The sequence below is a fragment of the Bos javanicus genome, chromosome 6, assembly GCF_032452875.1.
Source record: "Bos javanicus breed banteng chromosome 6, ARS-OSU_banteng_1.0, whole genome shotgun sequence".
NCBI classification, from domain to species: Eukaryota; Metazoa; Chordata; class Mammalia; order Artiodactyla; family Bovidae; genus Bos; species Bos javanicus.
Window position 1 is genome coordinate 34986020 of NC_083873.1, and position 15506 is coordinate 35001525.

The following is a 15506-nucleotide window of genomic DNA, read 5'->3' on the forward strand; positions in this document are numbered from 1 at the left end:
CCCAGTCTTTGTAACCCCATGGGTGGCAGCACACCCTTTAGGGATTAAGAATTCCTTCAATAAGGAAAATGTGGTTTCCAGCAGTACCGGGGTCCAGCCCTGGTTGGGACCAAGGATTCCCTCGGGAGGAGAGCATTGGCGAAAAGGACAGAAATAAAGAGACAGGGAAAGAATTTTGCAGTTGAGAAAATAGAGGAGAGAAAAGAGGCTGATATTCCTTGGTTTATGCAGAAAGCTAATAAAGCCCCAGCACGGGACTTGCTCTGTTCACATAGGCCGCAGGCGCCCTCTCAAATTGCGGAAGGTACCCCACCTTAGGCACCTTCTCGAGTGGGTCTTAGAAGCCCAGGCAGGAAAGTGAACGCAGAGAGCCCCTGCACTCCATGGAATCAGCCCGAAAAGGAAAAGGAAAGAGAAAGAACGACATGGGGAGACCAAGCTTTGGTGAGCAAGGCCCGCACTTTATTTTCCAAAGTAGTTTTTATACCTTAAGTTGTGCATAGAGGATAATGGGGGAAGGGGTAGAGTCATGCAAGGTCAGCAGTCCTTGATCCTTATCGAAGCCAGGCTTTCTTCCTGCAAACTTATCATATGCAAAAGTTTTAGGTGATTTACATCATCTTCTGGCCAGGAAGCCTGTTAACATTTTATGACCCTTTTCCTCAGAAAACTTATTTTTCTCTAAAGGTGATTATTCTGAAGTCAGCTGTCACCCTCCAAAAGCATTAGATAAAGTTGCATACCTATAGGGCAAAAGTGGTGGGCTATAACAAGAAAAGAATTAACTCAAGGGTCCAAGGCCACAAACATTAAAGCTACTACTTACATTTCTATACACCAACTATATCAATACACTCCCAGGGACACAGTAGGTAAGGGATATGAAAACTTGGCAGCAAGCATTAGCTCAACAAAGAAATCCTCTGCTAGTTCTATTTAACAATTTTAACTCTCTGAGAAGCTCTGCATTGTTAGAATATCTTAAGCTTCTCATGCCTCTTGTGGTTGGGAGGCTGTGAATCTGAACAAACTTGTCAGGCAAGCTAGAAAGTCATCAGAGGGGTTTGAATTGAAACACTCCTATTATGTCCAGGAGACTTATTAACTAGAGTTTTAAGTTGATTTTCTTACAGAGAAAGGTGGTCGGGGATAGCCCCCCGTTAATGTCAGAAGAGTTGGTGAAAGTCGTGAAATAGTAAAGCAGACAGATTCTGGTTTTGGGGTAAATGTTCAGGCAGGCCCAGAGGGGCACCCCTCGAGTTCTGGCTCGCCTTGCCCACCAGAACTCTTCCACATGGCCTTGTCATGGGTGGGGCCTCCCATGCTGACTCCCGGCACAGCACCATGAGTGGCTTCTATGTATTGATTTGAGACTAGCCAATCAGCTTCCAAGTTTGAGATTCCCCTAACCCCTAACTATTATCCTGAAGTCTGGAGCAGAAAGGCAGCTTTGAGCCCTATCTCCTTGCTGCTGCTGCTACTGCTGCTAAGTCACTTCAGTCGTGTCCGACTCTGTGCGACCCCAGAGACGACAGCCCACCAGGCTCCTCTGTCCCTGGGATTCTCCAGGCAAGAACACTGGAATGGGTTGCCATTTCCTTCTCCAATCTCCTTGCTGGTGGACCTCAAAATAAAGTTCTTTTCTTTTTTCAAATATTAGTGCCAGAGTATTTGTGTCTACATGTGAGGGCACTAAGCTCTTGCTGGGTAACAATGCCATCTGGGCTCAGAAGTAAGTTGATGAAAATGTACTATTATCTTGCAACTAAGACGGTTTTCAGTCCCCAGTGCTACATCACTCTGTGTCTGACCATAATCTATCTCTCAACACTAACCAGTTTGGCTCTTTAGTTATTACTTCTGCTCCCTCTCATCACTCTCCCCCTCTCAAGGGCACCATCCTCCTTCTACTCATCTTCCTTTTCCTCATTCTTACTTCTCTTTTGATCTTTCTTCTTTCTTTTGTCTCCATACATTTTCTGTCACATAGTTGCCAGAAAGAGGCAAGAGGGAAAGAAAATATTTAGGAGCTTTCTCTCTGTAGCTGATGTGTTTGATTTTACAGTTCTGGGGGAAAAAAAGATGTTACAATTTTTAAACTGTAGTGATATAAGGGCAGTGCGTAGCTTGTGTGATGTGTACTTCAAGAAGAGAACTGCAATTCAAATTCTGTATAATTACTTACTGGTAAGAGAAGTCATTCTTCCTGAGCTAGTAGCTATTTTGCCTTCTTCAAAATAGTCTCCTCACAAGGTCACTTGCCAAGATCATTTTCCACTGGCGTGAAGAATACAGTTGTTGGAGCAACTGCATCAGTGTATTAAGTATGTAGCTACGGCAAGTAAGTAGCGATTTGTTACAGCCCAGAATGAGATTATTTTAAGAAAATTCGATGTTTTCATCACAGGCCTAAAACCTGTGTCTAACAAAGATAACAGCCTTAGCCAAATGTAGATGTCACATATTAATTCTCTAATTAAACAAAAAAAAATCAGAACTAGTTTTCATATTGGTGATCACAAACTTGAATATTCAAATTATTTTTGTTCCATCAAATTAAGTAAAATGAGTTTTACTAGAAAACTTTCTAAATTAGTAAAATTTAATTAATAAACTTAAGACATTTAGTCCTATTCAGTTCCCAGTATGTTCTGTATACTTACTGATCTCAGTGATCTTCCACTAGTTGCGGTGCCAAGAACTTTATTGATGGGCAAATGGTACCAACCTCATGGAATTCTAAGATTCTTTACAGGCATCTTTGTCTGCCCATTTTTCAGAATACACTACACAATCAGTTTTCAGATACCAATACTGCTCCAGTAATATTTAAAATATATTTCTTAAGTATAAAAACAGGTTCCTTTGTGATACCCAAGAATGCCCTTAGGATATTTTGGTAGTGGTTGTTGATTATGATGATGCTGTTGTTTCTTTGTCAAATATGCCACATGGGATGAAAGAAACCAAAAAAATTATATAGAGAGATTCAGTAATGGTCTTTGTTCATTGCATGGGATAGAGTTCAGTTTGCTGTTAATACGGAGCTCTGTGAAAAGTTAAAACCCATGAATAACCTATCAGTTTGCTGACCATTTAAAGGAAATAGAATTAGTGTTTATGAAATAGAATCATGATTGAAAACCTTAACGACAAGCTTCAGAAAGGACAATGAAAGTAACATTAAAAAGACATGTAATCCCTGGAGAGTCTTTTAAATTTCATCTACAGAATAATTTCCACACTATTTAACTGCCTCCTCAGCAGGATTAAAGAGACCTAAACACATTCGTTAAACAGCAAATCTATTAATACAATGGTGGGATATGGAATCAGGTGCAGAAGGGGGTTAAAAAAGGGCTTGAGACTGTGGGAGGCATTTCTGTAGAATATTCTTTGTTAAGCACAAGGTGACTGTGACAAATAATGAAAATTAGTGCATATGAGTGTATCTAAAAAATTAGGATGAGAAAAGCACATGTTCTTGACATATATTGGATGTTTAAATATCAAGTATGTTTGTCAAAGTTTAATATTTTTCCTATCATATTATTCATCTAGCTATCTCAGATGATTTTTGGAAATGGTTAGGTAGTACAAAGGTATTTTTCTACATATGTGTTCTGGCAAATTATCATCCTTAATTCACAACGTTCATATAGATGAAGAAATAGATATGTGGTCCTCTTTATACAGATTATGCACAATTAAATGCTTTGGTGATGGTGACAGCAAAGATCAATGAAGGGCAGTAAGTTACCAAAACAATTTTAACACTATTTGTAATTTTAGAAACTCTCTGTAATTGTCTTTTTCCTGGTAAGAGGAATCTAGTCAGTCAGTTTCTTCTCTGCTGGCTAAGTAAGCAAAGTGGAGTAGTTTTTATAAGAATGCCTAACCCTCAGGTTGTGTCATGTATTTTCATGCTTAAGTATTTTCATGCTTAACTTGAGTGGACTTGATACAGTAGTTGTTTGATTTTAAAAGATAAGGAATTCAAGTCTTTTAATCCAAACTTTTGGATGTAGATTTAAATACACTGGAAAAAACACTGACTCCTAGACTGTGGTCTTATAGCATTTTAATTGTAATTTTCATTGGGCTTGCTATAAGTATTTATTTGAATATAATAGGAAATCAGTCCTGGGTGTTCTTTGGAAGGAATGATGCTAAAGCTGAAACTCCAGTACTTTGGCCACCTCATGGGAAGAGTTGACTCATTGGAAAAGACTCTGATGCTGGGAGGGATTGGGGGCTGGAGGAGAAGGGGATGACAGAGGATGAGATGGCTGGATGGCATCACCAACTCAATGGACATGAGTTTGTTAAGTTTGAGTGAACTCTGGGAGTTGGTCATGGACAGGGAGGCCTGGTGTGCTGCAATTCATGTGGTCACAAAGAGTCGGACACGACTGAGGGACAGAACTGAACTGAACTGAATAGGAAATCATGTTACAACCCAAAATCTGCTATAGATTGATATTTTTAAAATATGCTAATAACATTTAAAAATATTCTAAATATTACTACATCTGACACTTGTTTTCTGGGAAATGTTTTGACCAAAATCTGGGTTTTGATATTTCATGAAGAAACCCATGAATAAAAATAATTTAAAAATCCTAAATTTGGACTTTTCCAGAGTTTGGGGTTGTTTAATTAACATGTCAGCCCAGAGAAAGGAACACTACGTTGTTTTATTGTTTTTTTCCCAAGCACAAACCCAATATAGCTGACTGAAGATTCTCACTGATCTCACAAATCAGTGAGAATCTGCCTTATAACACTTCTCGGCTCATTGATGAAGCACTGGGTTTGAAACCACTGGGGCAGCAAACATCTCTGCCTCTAACAGGGAAGATCAACCAGAGTAAACGTGCAATCTAGGAAGTGTGGGCTATCATTTCTGCTCTGAAGTGTTCCACACGTGCTTGCAAATATAGAGGATAGGCAAACAATTTTGAGAAAGGAGTATTTTATTGCATTAAAAAATTGCCCTTGAAAGCAAAGATTATTACTCAACTAGTTTCTAATGTGAAAAAATTGACAGTAATAAACTGTAGCAGTTATTAAAAAAAGTGCCAAGTTGTCAACCCATTTCCTTCAGACTTGGATGAAACGTACATGATAAAAATCTTAAATTTTATATATATAATACACATAATTTACATATATAGATAGAAGAGTATTTAGAAGTATTTAGACATATATTAGATAAATGAAAACCTGGATTTACATATGACCAAATGTATGTGTAATGTAAATATCTATATATAAATAATGTTTATCTATAACTGAACTTCTACCAATTAGAAGTTCATTTAATTCAGTGAGTTTATATTTTGAAACAGATGAACAACATTAAAAAAATCCCCTTTAAGAGCATTAATTAAATTAGTCAAGTGAAAATCAGTTTGGCTTATTTTTAGCATTTCTTGATGCACAAATGGAGAAGGAAATGGCAACCCACTCCAGTATTCCCATGAACAGAGGAGCCTGGTGGGCTACAGTCACAAAGAGTCACAAAGAGTTGGCATGGGGTCACAAAGAGTTGGATACAACTGAGAGACTGAGCACAGTGCCCTAATGATACTAGCCCATTCTTCCAAAATGAGCAGTTTGGTAAGATAGTAAGAAAGAACAATTTAGGCTCACTTGGCTTTGAATATGAAATTTCTTTATTCCTGGAGTGAGCCAAAAACAAGTAATGGAAGTTTGTCAGAGGTGTAGAAAATAGAGGGAGGTTGGTTATTCAGTTCAGTTCAGTCTCTCAGTCATGTCTGACTCTTTGTGACCCCATGGGCTGTAGCATGCCATCACCAACTCCTAGAGCTTGCTCAAACTCATGTCCATTGAGTCAGTGATGCCATCCAACCATCTCATCCTCTGTCGTCCCCTTCTCCCCCTGCCTTCAATCTTTCCCAGCATCAGGGTCTTTTCCAATGAGTCAGTTCTTCCCATCAGGTGGCCAAAGTATTGGAATTTCAGCTTTGGCATCAGTCCTTCCAATGAATATTCAGGACTGGTTTCCTTCAGGATTGACTGGATTGATCTTCTTGCAGTCCAAGGGACTCTCAAGGAGTCTTCTCCAACACCACACTTCAAAAGTATCAATTCTTCAATGCTCAGCTTTCTTTATAGTCCAACTCTCACATCCATACATGACTACTGGAAAAACCATAGCTTTGACTAGACAGACCTTTGTTGGCAGAATTGGTTATTAAATATACATTTTCCATTCTTATGGAGCTACTCATGATTTTGGTGAGAGTAAATCTCAGCATGACTCTGAATAATTTATTTCAAATGCATTATCTGTCTGTACTAATTTATTTGATATTTATTTTTATATTACTTTAATATATGACTTATCCTCCCTGTCACAGAGTGGGTATTTATTAAATAATTGATGAATGAATGGGTATGAAATTGTCATCACTAATTAGGGTCTGAGTATACTTTGGGAGTTTGCTAGGCAGGAAGGTCTGGTGAGAGAGAAGAGCTCTGGAATTCAATCTGCAAAATAATATCCATTAAAGTCTGCTGTGTACATAGGGAAAATCAAGAAAATCCCAGTGTTTTTTTTTTAATATATGGAAAAATTTGATCATGACAATTACAAATACATTGCAAGATGTCCTGCATAATATTGGATGGCTTTTAAAAAGATACACAAACAAATCCACAGAAACTTAGAAGTGGCTACAATGCCTTTTGGTAATTGGTGGCAATTTGTCATTTAATTGTGCATTTCTACAAATATGTGTAAAAATACAGGATAAAATTGGTAATTAAAACCCAAACACTAAAGCATTATTAATGCTAAATGTTCTAAATTATCTAATTACAAAATCAAAAATTAAATTGTGCGTGGCAATGACAAATATTGTCAAATGGCTCACTCCCTACTGTTCTTGCTATTACAGAAAAGGCAGTGCATTGAAATCACTGGTATCTGTTGAAAAGTATAATTGGAAAACAAAAATTCTGTTTAATCTAAGAGTATTTGAAGTAATAAACATTTCAGATTGTGATGTTATTTTAGGCATGGACTAAAGAAATTATCAAAATTCTCCAAATACTTTTGAAAATAACACATTTACACATAAGAGGAGAAACTGTCAGCCATTCAGCCTTCATTTGTCAGCAACTGGCTTCCACTCTTCTTGGTGTACTGAGGCTGGGCTGTGAGGGCACAGCAATTTTGGCTCAACATGACACATTCCGCTGGGCAATGCACACTTCACACTTACCTGTAGGGCTGTCCAAGTTTCATTAGGCTGCAGGTTGAAATCTTCTACAGATTGGCATATAGTGCGTGCCAATATCCTTTTTATTGATTGGCAGTCCTCTGCTGTGTGGATATATCTGCTTAACTGTTCATCTATTGCCAAACATGTCGGTGAAACCTAGTTTTTGGCTATTACATACAAAGTTACTGTGAACATTTGTATACACCTCTTTGCTTGGACATGTGCATTCAAGTTTTAGAAAATTTGAAAAAAATATTAAGTTTCTGCTCTGAGGAAATAATATTTTCACATTTAAGATTGGCAGTATTTTTAAACACTGTAAGTTTTGATTAGTATGTCTTGGGGGTAATGAATACTCCTCGACATGAGTAAACTGGATAACAATCTTCTCAAGGGCCTTTTGATAGAACTTTTAGCAAAGTAGAAATATATGCTTATCTTTTTTTCTTGAAATTCTCACAACTTCCTGAACTGTTGTGAAACTTACCCACTTATGTGCCTCTGTTTCTCACCAGTGTAAAGAGAATAATACATGATACATATCTCATAAGGTTAGTTATTATTATAGTTAGTTATCTCAAAAGGTTAGTTAGTTATTCATAGGATTAAATAAGCATTAAATAAATTAGTTGATGAGGAATGTTTTCCATACCAAAAACTTTTACTTCTTTCTTAGAATGTCTTACAGGAATTTCTTCCTCAGAAATATCTTGTTAAATATATAAAGAATGTATGTTTAAGAGTGTTCACTACAATAATATTGTTATAATGAGACATTGGAGATAACCAAATCACTTCAAAGGGATTATTAAATCAATTATGGTACATCTGTAGGAGGTAAGATAGAGAAAGGATGCAAGTGTGTGCTAGATAAGAAGGTTCTAAATCCTACCTTAGTCCTTACTAGCTGTGAAACTTGGTTAATACCCACCTTTTAAAAATTTTGTAAGGAATCAATGAGATGTTACATATTAGTTGCATAGAAGAGAACCAGGGCACAGGAAGCATACCATAAATCCATAAATCATAATATCACCATGGAATATATGCACCTATTATAAAAATACAATCAGGTCTGTATGTGTTGCCATAGGATACTCAGTATAAAAAGGTGTTTTTAATTTTTCCCCTGTATATATTATATGGGCTTCCTTGGTGGCTCAGTGGTAAAGAATCTGCCTACTAGTTCAGGAGACCCAGTTCGATCTCTGGGTGAGAAAGATCCATTGGAGAAGGAAGTGGCTCCAGTATTCTTGCCTGAGAAATCCCATGGATAGAGGAGTCTGCTGGGCTGCAGTCCATGAAGTCATGAAGAGCTGAGCGTGACAGAGCACACACATAGTTATTGTATGATGAAAGAAAGATAAAATATCCACTTCTGTGTCTTTAGACTTGGGTGTAAATGTTCATGTGTTAACTATTTCTTTATTCTCTAATTATAGGAAGGAAAAAATAGTCTTTTAGAAAAATTTTATTGATGTATAGTTGGCTTACAATGTTGTGTTAGTTTGTGGTGTATAGCAATTGATTCAGTTACACACATATATATTGTTTTTCATATTCTTTTCCATTATGGCTTTTCACAGGATATTGAATATAGTTTAGGAAGGAAACAATAGTAAAGCATATTTCAAATTTCTAATTCAAGTTTAAAAATTTTCATTACAAGTGAAAATTTCAATATGTAAAATTTTAAAACAGAAAAGACTGAAAAATCAAAGTTAAAGGAAGACTTCTTGGTCTTTGAGTACTTTGAACATGTGAATTTAAGAAATATATGTTATATATTTATGTACACAAGGAATCACAAAAGTTAAATGTTCTGTTGAAAATATTACTGTGACTGGCAATATTGACTGATTCTCATTTTATAATATTCCTTTATATTGCAATGCCTTAACATGAAAGAACAAAAATAGGAATGGTTATGCTAAAAAACTAATTTTGTTTTCTATGCTACTAAACCTCTTAAGAGCAAAAATTCCTTCATATACGGGTTGTCTAAAAGATAATTAAATAATTTTGTGAAATAAACAAACTTAGAGCCTTACTCAGATTTTATAAAGAGGTTCGTTTTCATTCATGTTGAAAAACCAAAAACAGAGCAGATGTGCATGCAAAGATAAATAAAAACACTGGCTGCTTCTCAGTAAAGGTGACAGTCTGTCGTTCATGCTAATTTATGTACGGTATAATAAGTAACCACTAAATGTAGTGGCAGGGGGAAATTTGGCTGGGATTGTTCCTTTTACGAGGCGCAACCACACTTCCTGCCCATAATTTAATTCTAATAAGGCATCCCCAGTCAAAACCCTATCACAGTGTATTTCACTGTTACCATTTTCAGACTCAAATGTAAGCTTGTCTACTCCATCAACCACTAAGAATCCAGAGATATGAGCACTAACTGACTCAATGGTATACTTAAAAACATACACCCCAAGATAGGGGATTCTGAATTTTCCAGTTCTTGGCGTATATGAGGCTCCATAGTTGACATCCAAGTTATTAAATAAGATAGGACCAGGTGTAGTCATTCCATAAGTATGAGATGCAAAAAATGCCACCATCGGTGCATATCTGTAAGTTCCTTTTGAAAAATCTGTTAGTGGAAAAAAATGGAAAGAGTTGATTTTCATGTTTTGATCTTGTTTTGTTTATATCTTTATTCTTTATCTCAGTTATAAAAAGGGTTAATAGAAGTAAAATGGTTATTCATTGGACTTAACAAGGGCACGTGTGTCTGGATGCCTGCCTCTTTTCTTGCCTGAACTACCCAAAACTGCTTAGTCTCTCTGAGACTCAGTTTCTCCACTTAGATCATGGTAGAATGACAGTAACACTCAATATATCACTCACAAAAAGGCCTCAAAGATTAATTTGTGTGTGTCTTTGATCTCTCCAGAGATGAAGGGATTCAAAGCATTTTATGATTATTATGGTATGCCAGAATGTTTTAAAGCCCCTTGGATGAATTAAAGCTGACATGATGTAGAAACAATTTTTCCTGCATGTTGTCAAACAGTTTCTGGAGGCTAAAACGGAAACCCAAGGAAATCATATGCACTATAGAGAGGTAGACAAAAGCAATCTTCTATGTAATTAATGCCAAATGTACTTACAAAGGCTGAGATTTAAAAGCAGACTAAAATATTCACTCTTTATTATGCAGCATATTATTAAGAAAAGCCTGATTTGAAACATATTTTTGCCATCATTTTAAAGAGAATATATATTAAGCACTGCACACATTTTGTTGTGTGAAAATCAAAAATGATACACTCTGGAAGTAAATCTATAGCAACCAATACTTATGTAAGTAAATGGACAAAAAGGCATCTTGCCCTACTCACTATATTTTAGCATAGTCTAAAAGCCCTCAGCCAGTCAGAACAGTATTATGACCTTTATAGAAGACGGACTGCTATACACTTACTAAAGCTTTATTTAAGGGATCAGATTTGATATGAATCAAAGATGTATTCTTGTTTGAGGACAAAAAGTTTATATATATACATATATATACACTATGTATACATATATATTATATGGTGTATATATATATAATATATATTTTCTAAGGAAGTATAATTTATATTTTCTTATGCAATATATATTTTATTTTAAGATGCACTAGAAAAAACAAGTTGGGGGATTTTTAATAAACTGCTTCTATTAAAGCAACATTGAAAATTTCAACTAGTGTATATGAATTAGTTTACCTGACAAAATCATGTATGTTATTCAGTGAATTTCAGAAGTAAAAGGAATTAATCCTCAAGTGAGTCCAGATTAAGCAGGTCTAAACATTCATTTGAAAACATTTCAAAAAATATATTTGTTTATGACACTGAGCAAATCCAAGGACACATGTACATTCTTACCTGGAGCTAAAGCGTTTTCTCCTGCCACCTTGACAGTACAGTTGTCACCAGTAAAAGGATGTCGGCAAGCACAGATAAAGCTAGTTCTTGCATTTATACATGTACCCCCATTCTGGCATGGGGATCTACTACAGTATGAATACTCCTCTGTTACTGAAAAAGAATTAAGACAAAAGAGGGTAAAAGTGACCTGTTTTTCTGTTGATGTCAAATTAGAGTTTGCAGCAGAATGGGAAAAACACTGAGTCAGAAATAGGAAAAATGCATTCCCAGGCCCAGATCACCCACCAATGCAGTCATGGGATTTCACGAAATCTCTGAACTCTCTGAGCTGCTTCTTCTGAAGCCCTTTCCTGCTTCTTGGAAGTGAGAATAATTCTGTGATCCACTGCATTTATTTGTGATAAATATTAAGATTTTTGTCAACTGTAGAACTAATAGGCTATCTGGACACACAATTGAAACCAGTGTGTGATGAGGGTAATATTTCAAATCACAGAAGGGAAACAAAGTCTGTTCAATACATGGTGCTAAACTAACTGTATTTTCATAAAAATATAAATTTCATGTGCATAAAAATACTAAATGTGAAAAAATGATTACATTATAACCAAATAAACAGAATATCTTTGTTGTTTAGAAAGCTTTTTCAACACAAAACAAAACCCAGAAGCCATAAGAGAAAAATCCTGATGTTTGACCACCTAGACTCAAAACTCATTTGCAATGAAAGCCACATATTATGAAATTTCAAAGTGCTAGGTGAAGAGAAAATATTTTTTAACAGATACAACAATCTAATGACTAATATCTATAACAAAAAGTTCTGACTAATCCTCAGAAAAAAGAGTGTAACCCTGTAAAAATAGTGGCAAAGGCGCAAGTAATATGAGCTGGGAAGTCAGTGAACAACTACAGTTCAAAACTTATTCAACCTCATTACTAATTAAGGAGTAACAAATTACCATCAACAACGTTTTATATCAGGTGGCAACATTTAAAAACAAAAGAGTCATGCAGAAAATGAGCATTCTCCTATAATGTTGGTTAGACCTTATATTGTTGGAACCTTTGAATAGGACAATTTGACAGAATTAAAAATGTTCATTTGCTTTGAGCCAGAAATTTCTCCCAGCAGAATATATATTCCAGACACACTTGCACAAAGATAATGTTCAAGAAATTTCTTCATGATATCATTTGCACTAGTGAAGAATAGTAGGACCCCTAAATGACCACTGATAAAGGGACTTGTTCAGTGAATTATAGTATCTTTTCAGCAGAGCTTCCCTGTATCTCAGACGGTAAAGAATCTGCATGCAATGCAGGAGACCTGGGTTCCATCTATGGGTCGGAAAGATCCCCTGGAGAAGGGAATGGCAACCCACTCCAGTATTCTTGCCTGGAGAATCCCATGGACAGAGGAGCCTGATAGACTACAGTCTACAGAGTCACAAAGCATCAGACAGGACTAAGAGACTAACACTATTACTACCGCTCTCTTTTCAGCAAGGAATATTAGACAGCAGTAAAACAGTGGGATAAATCCCCAACATACTCAATTTGCTGAAGACAGTGTTTCAGTTCACTTATTAGATATAGAATAATTTCAGTTATTTAGAAAGCCTCAAGTTATAAATATGGTTATAAACGATAAATATGGTTATAAACGTAATACATAATGTGGAAAGAAAAGGTTGGAAGAATACATTACTGGATACAGTTACCACTATGGCTCCACCTTGTGGAAATAGTGTAAACTGTTTACAATTCACTCATTTCAAAACATGGTCATTGATTTTTAAATTTAAGGTTATTTGCTTTAACATTTATTTCAAGAGTGAGATCTATAAATATTTTAAATACATTCTACTTCATATTTAAATAATTCAAATTCACATAAAATGTGACCAAACTGCATGCCTGTGTAATTAGAATGAAAGAAAAATTTTTTTGAAGTCTAGTTGATTTACAGTGTTATGTTATTAGTTTCAGGTGTACAGCATAATGATTCAATATTTTCATAAACTATACTCCATTTAAAGTTATGATAAGATATTGGCTATATTCTCATTTTGAAAAAATATTTAATGGATACTTGTTAAGTACAGAACCTTGTAACAAACAACTAAAGATTGGTTGGCACTGATTTGTCAATTGAAGCTATATCTATTTTATTATACAGTCAGCTACAAATCTACTTTTGTATATCATCTGATTTGTATTTTTTTAATTTATTACTAAAATATTTAAAAAATGGTTAGATACCTTTATAAGTTCCTGTACATATCTGTGTTCAATGGGCAATTTGTCCTTGAATTAATAAAAATCAGCCTCTAAATAAAACATCATTTTCTTTTTCTTTTACATCTTTCCTTTCGATAGAATTACATAGATTCTTTTAATTGTTTGATGCTCTGAAGTTCCTGTTGAATTTGTCAGGCCTGCGTGTGTGCTTAGTCACTCAATTGTATCCAGCTCTTTGTGACCCCAGGATTGTAGCCCACCACGCTCCTCTGTCCATGGGATTTCCCAGGCAAGAATACTGGAATGGGATGCCATTTCCTTCTCCAAGGGGATCTTGCTCACCCAGAGATCGAATTCATGTCCACGTTTTATAAAGGCTCATGTTGCCTTCTGCGTTCTGTGTCTTCTGCGTTGCAGGTGAATTCTTTACCCACTGAGTCCTGTAATTGCACATTTGTTCCTACTTTCAATTAGAGTGTGAGCTTTTGTGAGGACAGGGCTCAGGGTTTCCACTTCTTAAACTTTGTGTCGCTACTGACTAGCACAGTGCTTGACATATAGAAGTACTAAACTGTCTTTTTAAAGACGAGTAAACAAATGGATGGAAGATTGAGTAGATGATCTCATCCTTTATCTAATGCTCTATTTCTTCTTCACTTTTTCTCAAAGGTCAGGTAGAGTTTGATTCTATGATGTTGTTGGCATGTTTTTCTAGAGACATGGAATTATTTCAAGCAAACTTTCCACAACTTCTATCTTGGGTAGAACTTCAAACTCCTTCCAGTCCATTTATTTTCTTTGATGAAGATCAGTACAATTAAGTTTGGCCAACTCAATATTCTCTCATTTTGTGCAAATAGCATGACTAATCTGTTAATATTCATTTCCCTGCTCTGAACAGAACTAAAATTCCTTTACCACTCTATTGGAATGTTTCATAAGTCTCAATTTGTTCTGGTCTTTGCTTTCTGAACCCTGATATGTGCTCAAGTTATACTTTTCTATTAATCCTATTTCCACATTTTATAAAGGCTCATGTTAAATTTGAACTGCTTGAAGAGCGCCTTACATTTTCAAAGCACTCTGTCTTTGCCAATATTTACCATTCTTTATTTTAATTGCTTGTTTAATGTCTGAACTCCATGAGAAGAGAGGTTGTGTTTAATTTACCCCTCTATCCACTTAATTTTTCTCAGTGCTCATTCAGCACTTATTCAATAGGCATTTGATGAATAATGAAGGGACACTTCATACTGATGTCTTCTACTTCTATTTTTGTTTATAGTACACCTATCACCATACATGTTTCATATAATATTTTATTTTTATTTATTACTTATTTAAATTATTTTTATTTTTAATGCTTAGTTCTAGATTAGCATCAGGATTTTATTTTTTTTATTTCATCATTTACACAGTAACATTGTGCAGGACCGATAACTCTGATCCCTGCTGAGGTCAGAATGGAGTTTCTAACAGACTTGTGAGAGGACCTCTCAGTGCCTCTGGGCAACTTTTGTCATACACAGAGGGAAGCACTATATAAATCCACCAGTATCTGCTCTAGATACTGTGTTTACACAACATTATAATTTTTCTTTATCTTTCATCCTGATGCCAATGCTAACATGTTTTCACCCTCATACTAATGTATATATTAATTTTCAGTGCTATTCAGTTTCATCATTTATCAAAACCATATCTATCAAATAAGTCGTATCCTTTCATTGCTCTTAAAACACTTCATGTGTCCCTTTCCAACAACTTCTAGAAATGTGAACAGTTGTTTATATTACATTTTCAGATTCATTGCCTGTTCATTAGTTTTGAACAGGCACTCATACTCTGTTCATTAGTTAGGGATGGATGGAAACATTGTTTTCAACCATCTTTACTACTTTTCCTTCAATTATCAGTTTTTATTTTGTTCTTTTAAATTCATGTCTATTGTTATTGATCTTGTTTGTGGGATAATTTTCTCAACACTTCAAACATAATTTAAAGCTCTTTTAATCATATCAGCAATCTTTACCAAATAGATTAGCCCTGTCAGATGATTTACTCTAACACTTGTCATTTATATTTATCCTAAGTCACAACTCAGAAAATGAAATGTTTTTTA

General features: G+C 35.5%; 1 protein-coding gene across 2 annotated transcripts in view; it reads right to left on the reverse strand.

The window, feature by feature from the left end:
- Positions 1–8706: 8706 nt before the first annotated feature.
- MMRN1 (multimerin 1) overlaps positions 8707–15506 on the reverse strand; it is a 93615-nt gene continuing 86815 nt past the window's right edge. For both annotated transcript variants that reach the window (XM_061419675.1, XM_061419674.1), the window contains exons 8-9: positions 11138–11290; positions 8707–9855 (exon numbers count right to left, since the gene is read on the reverse strand). In XM_061419675.1, the coding sequence (XP_061275659.1) occupies positions 9434–9855; positions 11138–11290 (575 nt within the window). In that variant the 3' untranslated portion in view covers positions 8707–9433. The remainder of the gene's footprint in view (positions 9856–11137; positions 11291–15506) is intronic.